General features: G+C 40.9%; 1 protein-coding gene across 3 annotated transcripts in view; it reads left to right on the forward strand.

Moving 5' to 3' along the window:
• Positions 1-13,127, forward strand: part of CSMD1 (CUB and Sushi multiple domains 1) — a 1,994,958-nt gene that overhangs the window by 1,818,373 nt on the left and 163,458 nt on the right. For all 3 annotated transcript variants that reach the window (XM_050950505.1, XM_050950506.1, XM_050950507.1), the window contains exon 49: positions 2,917-3,105. In XM_050950505.1, coding sequence (XP_050806462.1) covers positions 2,917-3,105 — 189 coding nt within the window. The remainder of the gene's footprint in view (positions 1-2,916; positions 3,106-13,127) is intronic.

Raw genomic sequence — 13,127 nt, forward strand, 5'->3', positions numbered from 1 at the left:
AGGGGCATTGCTGGCATGTGATGGCATGTATTACATTGGTGGATGTGCAGGTGAATGAACCAGTGATGGTGTGGCTGATCTGGTTAGGTCCTGTGATGGTGTCGCTGGTGTAGATATGTGGGCAGAGTTGGCATCGAGGTTTGTTGCATGGATTGGTTCCTGAGCTAGAGTTATTATGGTGTGGTGTGCAGTTACTGGTGAGAATATGTTTCAGGTTGGCAGGTTGTCTGTGGGCAAGGATTGGCCTGCCACCCAAGGCCTGTGAAAGTGTGGGATCATTGTCCAGGATGGCTTGTAGATCCTTGATGATGCGTTGGAGGGGTTTTAGCTGGGGGCTGTATGTGATGGCCAGTGGAGTCCTGTTGGTTTCTCTCTTGGGTTTGTCTTGCAGTAGGAGGCTTCTGGGTACACGTCTGGCTTTGTGTATTGTGTTATGAAATGGAATATAGGAGTGCACAAACGTACTCTATAGTCCAGGCATTCCGATTCCCTATTAAAGAAATGACCCATTCAGTTTTGATGAATGATATGGGGACATCATCAGATAAAAACACATATAGTTTCCTAATCTAAGTTATTAATTTGTATTTAAAGATTACTAAATAGCCTCTTCATATTTAAATTCAGTTTACTTTTGCAATTCTCTCAGTTTAGACAATGAAAATATATTTGTCAGCTTTAATTTATCATCAGTTTCTAGACAATTTCACTTTCAGGTTCTTAGACACTAGTGCAATACTGAAATGTCTGAAGCTGCAAATAGTGTAAAGTAATAGGTCATGGTTGTTATATGAGGAAAAAAAAATATATCCATTGAATTTAAAAATAAAGTCAGGGTAAAATTTGAATTGGTCGTAGGCTTTATAAAAGTCTGCTTTTTACAAAAAACAGGATATAGGACTTCAATGAACGTCCTGGGTCCTGAGTTTCATTCCCTGCAGTCTCAAATAATCCCATCACAAATCCCATTTATAAAGTAAATAAACTCCATCTGAAAACTGGTAAAATTTGTTCCTACAACTACTGTTGGAAGGCTACTCCAGAAGCTCACTCTTCCGATAATCAGAAATCTTCTTCTAATTTCCAGCCTAAATGTATTCATAGCCAGTTTACATCCATTTGTTCTTGTACTGATATTGCCCTTTAGCTTAAACAGCTCTTATCCCTCCTTGGTATTTGTTCCTTCGTTTTGAACCAGTATTTCCCTGATAGCACACATATAATATAAGATAGGAGCAAGAGTCTTTCCTTTTTAAAGATGGCTCTTAACCATTCACTCAACTGAAAAACAAGCAAAACCAAACAAAATCCCGTACCTAGATATTGAAAATTGAAGGAGGAGGGGATACTATCACAAATATTAATAACATAAAAATAATACATATGGATAGCACAGTTGTATCATTGTTTGTAAAATGTGTCAACCGTATAAATCAATTTTGTAGCAGGTAAATGCCTAGGATAAATTAATGCATACGACATATCTAATATCCTGTCACTTAAATTTTTAATTTCTTTACAGATTGCAGTATCAATTAATTTTGTGATATACAATAGGAATATATTCCAGGCTATATTTTGTACTGAAAAAAAAAAGGTGCTCTAGGCCAGGTTTTTTAAAGGGGTTAAGGCAGTTTAGGAATCCAACTACAGCTGAACTCCAAACCATAGGAATCGAGGTAATTGTCTATGAAATAGTTAATAAAGGGAAGCAAGATTTGGTTTTAGCCTCTCTCATTGTTTTATATCAAGCATTTTCCAATGGTAAATATCCTATACAGCTTGAATCAGATCAGATTTTATCATCAAACAACCTGTTCATTGGACTGAATTTTGGAATTCTTCCTATGCAGTCATAGAAATTAATGTTGGAGGCATTTAATATATATCCCTGAATATAGCTCCAATCAGTGCTTGAGCCAACTGTGAGTCAGAAGTACAGTGTTCAAAACAACAATACTAATTATGAGATCTTGCAGCCTATGCAGTACAGCAATTGGTGGGAAAAAAACTTTTACCTGGAAAATTTTGTTATTTCACCTCCCACCAGGAGAATAATTTTGCCATAAATCTGGCTCCTGCTTCTATGTTTCTTAACTAGTATTCATTATGCCCATCTCTTGGTGACTTTCTCAGCTGCCTACTAGCTGATATTCAGAAGAGAACTGGCTACAACTCTGTCACCATCTGTAGCAGGTTTCAACTGACGACAAATTTATTTAAACAATTAATTGATTGTAGTTGAAATTTGCTCTAGTATTTGACAGGAGATGTAGTTAATTCTATCCTGAATAACCACCAAGCCAGCCAGATGAGTAGTTGATGACCTCAACTGGATGCAAAGTAGGAAGGTGGAAAAGATGGAAAAACAACATGGTAGGGGTCTGAGTCCTTCCTTATAATGATAGGAGGGGAGAGATTAGGTCTAAACCTGAAAGACCTTCCAAGTGCGGATCTTATGTAAGTTATTGTGAGCCAGTGAAGTGATGGGGCTGGAGTCAAAGTTGAAATTTCAGCCTAGATGTAAAACTATTTGGCCTTTGTGCATAGTAAATTATATAACTATTGACCTAGATATAAATTAATCAAGTCTATGAGAGATTTTATTCACTAAATGTGATGTTGCTGAAGTTCTGAGGCAACTATGTATGTTATTAACAGAGCTTACTCTTACAGCTTTTACAATGTACTGTCAGTAAAAGGAGTTATGAATGTGTGGAATATAAATTATATTCCTCCAACTCATGGTATTTCTACATTTTATATATATATATGAAAATTCTGATAGTAATTCAAAACATACTATAGATTTTTAAACTACACAAACATATTTTTTAAATATTGCAAGATGAATTGTTATTTTTATGTGTTTGCTAACTTTTTTAAAATTATAATTATTTTGGTTTTGGTATATAGCTCCCTATTGCAGCTTAAACAATACCCCGAAGAATGGTGGAACTGTAAATAAAACAGCAGGTTCACCTGGAAGTAAAGTGCACTATTACTGCAAGCCTGGATATAGAATGATTGGTCAGAGTAATGCAACTTGTAGACGTCACCAGAATGACCTGTATCAATGGGATTCTCCTGCCCCACTTTGCCATGGTAAGATATTGTATTGCTGTTATATATGTTTCCATCGTTTATCTCTAAAAACGTTACAGAATAAGAACACAGTCTTGCACAATCTTACAGATACTTATCCATGAACACAGTGGGTTACTCATCTATATAAATTTACTTATGTGTAGGGTGACCAGATGTCCCATTTTTGAAGAGACAGTCCCCTATTTAAGCCCTCCTGCAGGTGTCCCGACTTCTTAAAAATAGACAAAGTATCCCATATTTTCTGTCTCCCCAATCCCATCAGTACTGGCAGGTCCTACTGCTGGCCGGATCCCTGCTGGCCAGCCCCCTGCCCACCAGCGGTGAGTGGGGGGTCCAATGGCCAATGATGGGGGTGGGTGTGCAAGGCTGGTGGTGGGGCACCTCCTGTGTGCCAACTCTCAGACAGCAGGGCCCCACCTCCCATTTCCATCTGGCACTGGCTGTGAGCTGCAAGCTGTAGAGGCTGGTGTGTGCGGACAGGCACCAGGTGGCGACTGGTTACGTGTTGCCTCTGCTGTCAACACATCAGCCCTTTATGTGGTTCCCATCTCGCTGTCCTCTCCCTTCTTTGTCCCTTTGTCCCCCACCCAGCCCTACTGCTCCTCAAACGCCCCCCCCACCAGCAGGGTGTGTCCTACTCCCAGCGCTGTGCGGAGAATCAGCCCCTGGTCGGAGTGCTCAGCTCACCAGGAGCCTGGCCATCAGTCTCCTTCCTTCTCCCACTGCCTCTGGCTGGGCCAGAGCCCTGAAAAAGCCCAAGAACCTCCAGCCTGGGAAAAACAACATAGTGGGGGGGAGGGGAGGGGTGTGTGTCACCCCTTCCTTTGTGAACCCTGAAGCCTTAAAAATAAGAAGATAAATTAAAAGAATCCAACTATGCGGTATTTTCTTTTAACAGGGGCTCAGTCAACTTGATGTTAATTTGAACGTTTTACTGCATAGTTGTAATAGATTGCCATTGAACTCACTTGAATACAAATAATTTTACCAGGTATTCAGCATAGGGAAATATGGTCACTCTACTATGTGCCTAAATGGGGACAAAAACTTGAAGGTTGTGATGCTATATTATTATATAGCATATAGAAAATAAATCTAGAGAACTCAGTAACATGGTTAAATCCAAAAGGTTCACGTCTCCAAGCGTAATTATATTGATCACTGCATGCAAGAGAATGAACTACAGGCGCATGGGACAGCAGGCTGCAGTTGTATGTTTTAAGCATTTAACTGATTCAGTGCAAATGTTCAGAACTCCCACCATGCACACAGGAACTTGGAGTAGACCTATCTGGGACCAACCCTAGAAAACAACTCACTTCTGAATCATCTCCACCATATATGTGTGTATGTGTATGAGAGAGAGAGAGAGAGACTGGAACTGGGAGCTGGCAAGCGGTGATGGGGAGAGACTGGCAGATAAAGATGGAGACTAGAGCTGGCTGTGTAAAGTGACTGAGAGTAGGAGCTAGTGAGGGAAAAGAAACAGACTGGACAAGAATCTGGGGGAATGGACTGGAGACTGGGAAAAGAAATCTGCAGGGAGGGTGGGGGAGGGACAGTCTAAGGTCATATGAGGGACCTGGTGTGGAGGAACTGAAAGTCAGGATAAGGAGAAGCCTAGGACTAAGCTGGAGAGCAAGGGGGTAGAGACTAGGACTGGTTGGGCAAGGAGACTGAACAAGGAGGAGGAACCTGGAGATGGAGAGTGATATTAGGATGAGGAGGTGTAGTAGGGGTGAAGAGAGGTGAGACTGAGATGAGGATCCAGATATAGGTAGGAAAGAGGCAGTATGGGGAGAAAGACAGGCTGGAGGGAAAAGGGACAGAAGGATCTATAGCCACTAGATCACATTCCCCTCCAGAACCTGGAACTGCACCCAAGATTCCTGAATCAGCAAATGTCTGTGAAAACCACTGGCAGATTGTGGTTCCTCACCCTCTCTTGTTTATCCACATAGAGGAAGACAACCTACTACTGTTATCAGTTACTCTGTTAGCTCAAGATGCAGAGGTCTGTATGTGAATCTAACCATTCCAATTCTGCTGATGAACGATGTGGGTATCAGTATGGTCCATCTGATGGAATTTCTGGGTTTTTTTCAGTTATTTTTAAACCTAGGAAACTGAACACAGAAACTGGGTTAAAAGAACATTAAGATTATAAATACAAGACTTACAAAGTTAGGGAATGCCCTAAGGTTTGTCATCACCTTGGCCTGCCCCTCTTCTCAGTGCAGCATAACTTCAGTGTTTACTAGTTTTCTTCTACCTTTAGAACACTGCTCCACCAGTGGTGGAGAGACATTGGCTTTTCCCAAGATGTCTTTGAAAAATATACCTAAAAATAGGTAATTGTGTATGTGTTGATTGAAACAGATTTGAACAAGAAGGGGGAAATTGGTTCTTTGCTTTGCTGCACAGGATCAAGAAAAGCGTTCTCAGGTCTGAGGGACAGCATGGCAGAATTTACAGAGAGTAGCAGAAGCAAATTAAGGGAGCAGATACACAGGAGGATACATAGAGTATGAAACTGAGAGGAAGGGAACATGAGCATAGTGAGGAGATAGGAATGAATATGTATAGGGCTTGAAAGTGAGGAAGCTTGAACATGATGCATAAGCAATGAATATCAGTGGAAAACAGGTCCAAAAATACAAGAAATTAACAATAATAAAGCTGAAGTTAAGATTGTAAATTTGTAGTAACACAGTTCTGAAGAAAACACAATGGAACAAAAGCTCAGAAATTCAAAACTAACTAAACTTGGAACAAAACCTATGAAATTGCACAAATGCATTAACTCTGTCCTTGTGACTATACTATCCTGTGCAGTAGGGTCTGTATTGAATATTAAATTAGTATTAATAATGATTGATTATTACAACATTAATTTATAAGAATAAGTTATATACATTTACAATAAGATTTTATATGTAAAGAAGATATTTTTTCAGAAATTTTGGAGAAACATATTTATCTTTCATAAAAACACACAAGTCCTCCTTGAAAACTTATAAGAGCCAGACATATTTGGCCCAATTTAAAGATACCAGCATGGGATATTTGCAAAGAAAAGTCCTTTAATTAAGTCTGAAATACCAGTAAAACTGATTCCACAGGGCTTAATTTATAATTAAACATAAATGATTGTGCAGCAAATAATGTTCGGAATCAAATTTGATTTTTTTAAAATGTAGTTCTTTTTTTGTATGTATAGTGCAACAGTTTCAATTTTAATGTATACATATTTAATTTAGGTTAAACTGTTAGGGTCAAATGGTATTTCCATTTCCAGTCTTTCAACTGGAGACTCACCTAATAATGCTCTACATACTGTATAAAGAACTTGACTGTCTTCCAAAAAATAACAATTTATTATTATTACTGTTACTTTCAAAGCAACAGACAAGCATGAGCCACAGTGCATTCAAAATAATTGTAAATGGAGCAAATAACTATAGTTAAAGTTGCTGAAACATTTTCATTATACCTCATATTATAGCACATCCTGTGGCATTGGGCAGTGCAGCAGCCACTCAGCTTCAGTTTCCCAGCTGACCTTCTGCTGCTTCACTCACCCTCCCTGGGGTTGCAGAGACTTAGCCCTCTGGCTAGGTTTCATATAGTTCTATCCCTTCTGGGGTACTCAAAATCCAAAACAAACATGAAGCAAGTTAAACTTTTCTCATTCTTCTGAGAGATCTGCTTGGCATCAGTCTTCCCCAGCCCTAGAGTATTGCCAACCTCTCTTCTCTCTATTTGCTCCCCTCCAACTGAGCAGGATTCTTCTTTCTAAGAAGATTCCAGCCTGCTCCCTGGAATCCTGCCTCTGCTCCAGGTGTCTCAATTTGGCTGATAGTCAATAGTCCATTAACACTTTCTGGTCTTGCATGGAGGATTCTGTGCCCCATTACATCCCACTTTCTCATTGGATTATAACTTTCTTTTTGGGGGGGTTAAAATTTTGCAGGACTGATCTATACCCACGGTTAATATTTGTGAAAAGTATTTTTTACAAAAAAAAATGGATTCAGATTTTTTGGAGTATGAGGAGAGAGAAATACACTTTTTCCAGTTCTTAAAAAAACAAACAAGTTTTACATTAAAGCAGAAGGAGCAGAAAGCTGAAATTTGTCAGGGAGATAATCCTTAAAGTGGAAAGGTTCCTTTTATTGTCCCTGGAAATTTATTGTTTTGTAATTTGGCCAAGTTATAGTTTTAAAAATGTTGCCCTATCTGTATCATCTGTTGTCTCTTGTCTTTTACTTAGGCTTGGTCTACACTACGAGTTTAAACCAAATTTAGCAGTGTTAAACCGATTTAACCCTGCACCCGTCCATACGACAAGGCCCTTAATATTGATATAAAGGGCTCTTTAAACCGGTTTCTGTACTCCTCCCCGATGAGAGGAGTAGCGCTGAAATTGGTATTGCCATGTCAGATTAGGGTTAGCATGACTGCAAATCGACGGTATTGGCCTCCGAGCGGTATCCCACAGTGCACCATTGTGACCGCTCTGGAAAGCAATTTGAACTCAGATGCACTGCCCAGGTAGACAGGAAAAGCCCCACGAACTTTTGATTTTCATTTCCTGTTTGCCCAGCATGGAGCTCTGATCAGCACGGGTGGCGATGCAGTCCCAAATCCAAAAAGAGCTCCAGCATGCACTGTATGCGAGATACTGGATCTGATCGCTGTATGGGGAGACAAATCTGTTCTATCAGAGCTCCGTTACAGAAGACGAAATGACAAAGCATTTGAAAAAAATCTCCAGGCTATGATAGACAGAGGCCACAGCACAGTGCTGTGTGACAAGCGTAATGGAAAGCCAAAGAATGAAATGGATGCTCATGGATGGAGGGAGGGAGGACTGAGGACTCCAGCTATCCCACAGTCCCCGCAGTCTCCGAAAAGCATTTGCATTCTTGGCTGAGCTCCCAATGGCTGAAGGGTCAAAAACATTTTCCCGGGTGTTTCAGGGTATATGTCGTCAATTTACACCCAACACCCCCCCCGAAAGAAAAGGGAAAAAAAAACGTTTCTCGCCTTTTTTCAATATCACTCTGTGTCTACTGCATACTGCTGGTAGACGGGGTGTTGCAGTGCTGAACACCAACATCCCCTTCCTGATGGCAGATGGTACAATATGACTGATATCTGTCTTCATCATCAGTCTGTGAGTGCTCCTGGCTGGCCTCGGTGAGGTCGGCCGGGGGCGCCTGGGTAAAAATGGGAATGAATCCTGGTCATCCCCAGCAGATGGTACAGAACAGCTGGTAACTTGTCTTCACCATAGCAACTGGAGGCTGAGCTCTATCAGCTCCCCACTTTCATGTCTAAAGAAAAGATTCTGTACTGCCTGGACTATCAGCAGCGGGAGGCTGGGCTCCTCTTCCTCGCCACCCTTTTAATGCCCTGTCTGGACTGTCATAGCAGCTGGAGGCTTGCTTCCTCCTCATTTTATCTCACTAAAAAGTCAGTGTTTCTTATTCTTATTGCATTCTTTATTACTTCATCACACAAATGGGGGGACACTGCCACGGTAGCCCAAGAGGGTTGGAGGAGGAGGGAAACAATGGCTGGGTTTATTGCAGGGGCACCCCCTAGAATGGCATGCCGCTCATCATTTCTGCAGGATCTCTGGGGCTCTGACACGGAGCGGCTGTGCTCTCTGGTTCTCTAGTACACTTGCCCCATATTCTAGGCAGGACTGACTCTATTTTTAGACAAAGCATAAAGAAGGGAATGACCCGGGGAGTCATTCCCATTTTTGTCCATGCGCCCCCGGCCGACCTCCTTGAGGCCAGCCAGGAGCACCCATGACAGCAGCAGACAGTACAGAACGACTGATAACTGTCATCTCATTACCAATTTACAATGGCATGGCAGACGGTGCAATAGGGATGATAACCATCTCTGCTACCTTGCAAAGGCAAATGAATGCTGCTGTGTAGCACTGCAGTACCGCCTCTATCAGCAGCATCCAGTACGCATACGGTGACAGTGACAAGGCAAAATGGGCTCCATGGCTGCTGTGCTATGGCATCTGCCAGGGCAATCCAGGGAAAAAGGGCGTGAAATGATTGTCTGCCATTGCTTTCATGGAGGAAGGATTGAGTGACGACATTTACCCAGAATCACCTGCAACACTGTTTTTGCATTGGGATCTCAACCCAGAATTCCAATGAGCAGGGGAGACTGCTGGAACTATGGGATAGCTACAGGATAGCTACCCACAGTGCAACCCTCTGGAAATCGACGCTAGCCTCGATACGTGGACGCACACCGCCGAATTAATGTGCTTAGTGTGGCCACGTGCACTCGACTTTATACAATCTGTGTTACAAAACCGGTTTATGTAAAATCGGAATAATCCCATAGTGTAGACATACCCTTAGATTGTCAGCTCACTGGGCCAGGAACTCTCTCTTTGTGCTGTGTTTGTACAATGCGTAGCACAATGGCTCTTGGCCCATGACAGGACCTCGTAGGTTCAGTGGTAATACATATAGTAAATAATAGTAAGTATGTTACCTTTCATATATAGTTTGATTCCTATAGTAGTTACTTACAAGTCGATATCTCTTCTTGTGGATTACTGTGAGAGTTGAGGTTAGCTACAGATGACCTGTTTTTAAGATGAGAAGGCTGCTGGCAGGGCGTTATAACCAAAGGCCCTCAACTGTACTGTACATCCCCACTAGCTCAACACAACCTAAATTAGTGAACCTTCAGGACAAAGCGTATCTGTTAACCAGGCTTTTGCTGAGAGGTTCTTGTAGGGAACCTTCCTTTTCTGGGTGCAGAGCATGGGTACTTTCTTTAATGTTTTTAATATTCATTTTGTATTATTTGGTTTCAGAGATATTCTGTTAGGCCATTTTTAAAAACTGAAAAAATAAAAACATTTACTAACTTTTCTGATAAACTTCTATAAATATAAACAAAATCCTCCTCGCAATGTGAGAGCACTCACTGCATGCTCGGATTAAGTAGGATATATAATTCCATAGGTCTATAATAATGTCTGGTTATAAAACAGACTTTCTGGCAGGGTGGTCATTTTATTGCCTGCTGGGCTACACAGGGGCTCTTTTGATAAGAAACACTGAGCAGTGTCATTGAATTATCACACTTAGCAGTCTGGCAATACCTGAGAGTCCCCTGGTAGAGAGGAGGTTGAGGTAAATGGAAATAGAATAATTTTTATTTAAAACAAAGTAAGCTTTTAAAAAAAAATGTTTGGTTAGAAGTAGGGTGAGAATCAACAATAGAATACTAGTGAGCTTTTTCACAAACACCTAACCTGCGTGAAAAGGTATATGATCTGTATTTATAAATATTCAGTAATGGAACAAATTAATCTGCTTTAACTTCATTAAATTATGTGGTGTTACACCAGGGAAGAGTTTGCTAAAGTAACATGTCAATCAAAATACAGTGTATGTGTATGTTTTATTTATGTATAAGAATTGCTATGGTATATATCACTGAAGTATCTGTGTTTTTATGTAGTGTGTTCACACACAGTATATATGAATAGATTCAGGAATCCTAAAGGATTTTATTTATTTATTCTTTTTTTTTTTTTTTTAAGAAGAGGAAAAGCTTTGCTGTAGAAACTGAAGAATATTTTTGAGGGGGAACATTTATGAGCAATTGAAGTTGCATCCTACTTTCTAGGCAGTAAATAGGCTTTAAAGCTTGCTCTGATTATAGGCTCTTAGGAAGAAATATTTCTTGCTGCAATATAAGAACAATGATGACAATTAAGGTTAAAGAACTATTCATTACTCACTCTCTGAATGCTCATAACCCAGCTGGAAGTGTTCATACATAAGTACAAAGTACATGTTGGTGGCACAGGCTGCAAGTTTCTTCTAATCATTGAGCTGAGAAATGTCTGGACCCATTCATTGAATTGGGCAATTTTCTTAGTCTGTTCTTAGTCATTTTAGCAAGCACGTAGGAAGCTGAGAACAGCTTCAGTGCACTTGTGTTTAACAGCATTGACTGCTCTCAGCTGTTAAATGACCAAATGTCATTTTAGTTAGCTCTCTTCATCAAAGCTTGCTCCAGAAAGTCACTGTGTATTTGCTGTTATGTTACTTTATTCAAGCCAATGAGTACTGACATGTTTTGTTTGGACACTATTGGTCTAAAAGTTATTAGCATAATCAGACAAACAGTAGCAGCAGGAATACCACTTTCCACTATAGTATTATTTGTAGAGAGAGATGAGTAACAAATAGACAGATGGACTGTAACTGAAGTAGCACCAGAAGGTACTGCTATCATTAGCAATTACCAGCAGTAGCTTAGCAACATAAGGAATATACAGATCAGCAACAGTGCTCCTATATGACTGGGAGAAGAAAAGTAAGAGGGGACTAGGTGTGATGTTTAGGTGGAACGAAGATGGTGAAAGGGAAGTGAGAAGAGAGGAACAGATGCAGACACTGAGATCAGGGCACAGCAGGTGCAATATTCTGTGCAACATGCTTGGGCTAGTATAACAAACAGATATGTTTGGTGCAGCTTAAGCACTTTAAAGGTAAAATGAAATATTATACACCTTTTATTCTGTAGTATATCATGCAAATAATAGGGGGATCTTAGAATTCCTGGATTTTAAGAAGTCTTCTGCAATATTATCATCAAGCCAGAGTGCAAAGCACTGTCTGCTGACAGAGCTATTTTGCTGATAAAATGAATGCAGCAGATTCATGTATTTATTTTTCAAGTTACAGTGGGCCAAATTCTGCTCTTTCATTCCATAGAAAGAGTTCTGAATTTAGTAGGATTATAACCAGATTTCTACTGATTAAAGGAAGAACAAAGTTAGGCCTACATATATTTTTTTAAATTTGAACCCTGATGTTTTTACTTTTAGACAGTTAACCATGTGCTAGCTTAAATCAGAAATTGATATTTTACTCCCAGGGGATGGGGTCGGGGGGTGGGAGAGAAAACAAACAAAAAGTTGCCAGGAAATTATAATTAACCCAGTTGTATCCCAAAGTAAACCCTTCAGGAGCCATGTCAAGGTTTGTTCTACATTGACAGAAAATAACTGAAAGAGAGGGTTTGTGGGAGTGGGAGGAAAATGTTGCCAAATTCCTGCTACCAACAGAAAAAACAAACAAAAAACAACAGTAATTGCACTTGGGAATGGGGAGAGTTTGGTAGTTTTAAGGGGGTAGAAAAACAGGATGTGATTTCAACTTTCTACCTATTTAAAAGTATAAGTGTAACCCTTCTGCCCATCTGAGTTGGCAGTAACAAGGGCTGGATTCAGTATCTAGGGGTTCCGTTTCAATAACACAATGCAAAACCAGCTCGAGCCCCCACCCAATGACCAGGGATAATTACATACCACCCTGGGCGCCTCTAAGAGACGATACTTCCCCTCTCACAAGCACGGAGTCTGAGTGTAGAAAAATCATTTTAATAAAGGAGGGAAACAATGTGGCATTATATTGGGGAAACACCACAAACAGGATTCATAACACAAACCATGAGCAAAAGACCCCTTTCCCCCAAGTAAGTTTGGCAATATCCTTTTCCCCTCAGGGTCTTAAGTCAAGTCCAGCAACCCAAAAAATCACTCAAAAGTCCAACAACTCAAAAGTCTCTGTGCCTGGTCAGTGCAGCCCCAGAGTTCAAAAGTTTATCTGTAGAGTTTTACCTCCCAGCCTGGAGGGAGGGGGTGGGCATTGTGGTGTTAAGGGGCACCTTACATGGTCCAAGGCCGACTACCCCACCTCTCGATGAGGTTCTGCTGCAGCCTTCACTGTGAGCCAATCCACCAGCCATTCCACTCCACTAGCTGTCCCATGAGCTGCTCCAGCCATTCTATGAACTGCTCCGCTCCACCAGCTGTCCTGCAAACTGCTCTGCTCTGCCAGCTGCTCAGCAACATATTATCAAACCCCCACCCAAGCACTCAGTGATTTCAGCTTGTAGTAGGGAAGCCCCAGTGCTGGTGCACCATTAGCCCAAAGTAAATTCAGCTC

Source organism: Gopherus flavomarginatus, chromosome 4 (genome assembly GCF_025201925.1).
Source record: "Gopherus flavomarginatus isolate rGopFla2 chromosome 4, rGopFla2.mat.asm, whole genome shotgun sequence".
Classification (NCBI taxonomy): domain Eukaryota; kingdom Metazoa; phylum Chordata; order Testudines; family Testudinidae; genus Gopherus; species Gopherus flavomarginatus.